The sequence below is a fragment of the Mus caroli genome, unplaced genomic scaffold (assembly GCF_978045245.1).
Source record: "Mus caroli unplaced genomic scaffold, Mus_caroli_1 scaffold_4, whole genome shotgun sequence".
NCBI classification, from domain to species: domain Eukaryota; kingdom Metazoa; phylum Chordata; class Mammalia; order Rodentia; family Muridae; genus Mus; species Mus caroli.
The window spans coordinates 97,594,766-97,598,095 of NW_028227259.1; the positions used below are offsets into that span (position 1 = coordinate 97,594,766).

The following is a 3,330-nucleotide window of genomic DNA, read 5'->3' on the forward strand; positions in this document are numbered from 1 at the left end:
CATGATATGTCTGGCATCCATGTGTTCATTTTGACTCTCAACAGAGGGCAGTTGCTACAGAATGCTTAAAATTAGATACTTTATTCTACTCAGACAACAGGAATAACATCTAAAGAACCCATGTTCTATGCATTCACTTAATAGTACAGTGAAGAACAAAAAGTTTACAAGTCCATGAAAAAGGATCTAGTTAATCTTTCCCGGCAGAGTCCACTCAAGCCACCCAAGTTGTCTTTATCACTGCACAGTCCATCTCTCTGTTCCCCAGGTCAAGCTCAGCCTCCAAGATCCCAGTTATTGTTCATCCTTTTCTTTCCAAGCATCTGTACACTGCCTGAAGTCACAGTCTCTGAGCAACCGACATCAGAGATGTGTCCCAAACTTGTCATTTATTCACATGCAGAAGTTCTGTATCCATGTTCACCTCCAGCAAAAACAAAGTCTGAGTCCCTGGCCATAGACACAGCGCTCGCCACATTTGTGGCATTTACGTGTAGCAAAAGAGAGGCTCTTGGGCTGCCTTATTGCTGTCAGTGTATCCATGAGATCCTGACAGAGCTGGGCGAATCTTTCTACAGAGACATGGCCCAACTCATTATAGCACTCCAGAGGGGCAGGGTATTGTTCCACATTCATCTTGCTCCAGCTGGCTGTGTGCTGTAAAAGGTCCTTCAGGATGGGCATGGAGAAGTCATTGTTGTACAAGTTGATCTTGGTGAGCTGAGAGCATTGTATGAGGGAAGGTAGGAGTGCATTGAGCTGGGAGTCCTTCATCCTACATCCCTGCAAATTCAGAGTCTCAAGAGTGTTCATTACTTTCTCTAAGAGACCTCTCAGAGGCATCACATCCAAAACCTGTAAGACCACACCTTTCATCTCCAGATGTTTTAGCTGAAAGAGACTCTGACAGCAAGAGAAGGAATCCAAGTCTAACTGTGAAATTTGGTAGTGAGTGATGGAGAGGGACTCCAAGGATGTCATCAGGCACCTAGGGATAAATGAGACCAGATGGTTAGTTCAGGCAAATGGTAATGAAGAGCATGGAGTGGGGTTTACACAGTCATAGAAGTGACCAGGTGACCAAGTTCAGTGTGACCAAATGACCATAGATATTATCTGAGATGCTTCCTTTTGAAATCAGCTTAGTCAAGTCAAACCCACACAAAATCAGCGGACTTCAGTCTCAAGCAGAAAACCAGTTTAGCCCCTAAGACACATAGAGGAATTTCCATGGCAAGAGAGTCCTGACAGGATCTAGGGATATTACATGTGGGCTCATTCAAAGCTGCATTTAATCGCAGCATCTGAACTGTCACACTTGCTATCCCTTACAGTTCCATACAATCCCTCACGTCCCTTGTACTCCACAGTACTGGGGCTCAAAACCCTTCACTCATGGGAAAGTAGGGGAAGATAGTAGGCTGTTCCCACAGATCTTAGCACAGAGCTCACCTCCTCACTTTGATGATCTCCCCCATCTCCTAAATACATCCTCACCCCCCTGTTGGCCGTGATTCCAAGAAGAATTACAGTCCCTTCTGACCTGATCTGAGCTACTCCTTACCTCCCTTCAGTCTTCTGCTTCAGGAGTAATTATTTGAGTCTTTGAATCTCACATAACATCCATATTCTAAAGGGTCCCTAAAATTTGTTCCAGGTGGCTAACTGTCAGGCAGGGAACACGAATAATCCTTTAAATGGACAAGAAAAAATGCTCGGCTAGGTAACCCAGCTCTCCCTCCTTGCTTACCTGAAGACCTGATTCATATGGTCTATGAGAAAGTGGACACCACACATGGAGAGATGCTGGAGACAATTGAATTTGGAGAAGATAGAAATGAACTCCTTGACACACATGTCTTCTCTGTCTCCTGTTCTATTGGAAATCTTGAAGACGTTCTTATAGAGGGGTGCCAGGAGAAGTTTGCGAAGATTTCTCATCTGCCCGAAGCAGGGAGCAAAACGGGCCAGATTGAACACATTCCACTCAGTGTTCAGTTCCAATTCCTCTATGTGCTCTGGATGAAAGACGTTCAAAATCTCTAAGACAAAGTTCACGGGCATAGCCCAGATCTTCATGTTTATACAGCACAAATGTAGGGAGTCCTTTCTCTGCTGGGCCCACTTCAAGAAGTATGCTTGTGACTCATCCTGGCGGGGCCTGAGGCACAGGTCAGCTACCACCTTCAGCTGCCTCCTCCGTGCATATCTTGGAAGGACTTTCACTACCGTAGGCTTCTCATCCAAGGGCTCTGAAGAACAGCTACCATCCTCTGCACCAACCCATATGTCCCAGAAGGCATGGTGCACATTCCTCAGGTCCAGAACCTGAAGTTTTCCCCTGCTTGGAGTGAAACATGTCAAATATCAGCAGACATGACTACAGTCAGTCAGCTTTGAGTACCTGACTCTAAACTCAAGTCTCGCCCATCTTGTTATGGTGTAATTACTTTAAACAGAGTGCAATGTGCACGCAAGCATGCTACAGAATCTTTCCCTGAGCTGCATGTGTAGACCTGACCACTTTCCTTCCACTAAGTTACTCTTTATTTCTCCTTAGTCCCAGTAATAGTGGTTGTGGGGAACCAGGGATAGGCTCAATCTAGAGATTACATATAGTAAGCTGTAATCCACTGACAACTGTCCTTAATCCAAGAAGACAATAGCTTCAAGGTTCCTGCACCACTGCTTGATGATCCCATCAGAAGCCATTCTCCCTGACCCCACAATCTCTACTGTGTACCCAATTGCTCCCTTATAGACGACTTGATTATTACTCACCTGGGGTGAGATTCTCTTGTCAGTAGCATGTCTATTCCATCTAGCACAGCCTGCAACGTCTCCAGGTTAGGTGAATTCATCAAAGCCCCCACAGGGAGACAGGGAAAAGTCCAGGCAGCCACCATTGCCTTTATGAGCTTCTTAAGTCTGCAGGCGAAGGCCTCCTTGAACAGTGCTGGGAAGAGCAGAAAAGGCACCTCCTCCAGAGAGGACAAGGCCAAAGCCTCATCTCTCAGCAGAGCCTGCAATGCCAGCTTCTGGAGTGTGGACAGAGTCTGAACACTCATCCTCTTCGGTCTCCAGTCAGAAGGCTCCTTGGGAAGGATTCAGAAAAAAATATACTTTCAAGACAAAGTGTTTAAAACTTCCTCACCATTACATCAACCACTAAGCTTCAGAGTTACTACTCTGAGAGTGACAGAGAAATCATTTAACCTCTTCAACATAAACTGGTGGTGGAAAGGCAGACTCCCAAAACCAGGGTCATTCTATCAAACAAATGAGCACATAATTTTCAAATCAAAATCCTTTTTGTATGACCCTTTCACA

At 45.4% G+C, this 3,330-nt stretch overlaps 1 protein-coding gene across 1 annotated transcript; it reads right to left on the reverse strand.

The window, feature by feature from the left end:
- Window positions 1–420: 420 nt before the first annotated feature.
- On the reverse strand, window positions 421–3,068 carry LOC147005218 (PRAME family member 8-like). The gene is made up of 3 exons (XM_085836230.1): window positions 2,782–3,068; window positions 1,751–2,341; window positions 421–988 (listed from the first exon to the last, which is right to left on the reverse strand). Exons 1-3 carry the CDS (start codon window positions 3,066–3,068, stop codon window positions 421–423), a joined length of 1,446 nt encoding a protein of 481 aa, XP_085692356.1.
- Window positions 3,069–3,330: the final 262 nt, after the last annotated feature.

Bases quoted from the DNA above. Each gene is read 5' to 3' on its own strand.
- LOC147005218 (XM_085836230.1), bottom strand. From the start codon at position 3,068: ATGAGTGTTCAGACTCTGTCCACACTCCAGAAGCTGGCATTGCAGGCT. The intron at 2,342-2,781 runs GTGAGTAATAAT...CACTCCAAGCAG, and splicing joins ACAAGAGAATCTCACCCCAG to GGGAAAACTTCAGGTTCTGG. The intron at 989-1,750 runs GTAAGCAAGGAG...ATTTATCCCTAG, and splicing joins CATATGAATCAGGTCTTCAG to GTGCCTGATGACATCCTTGG.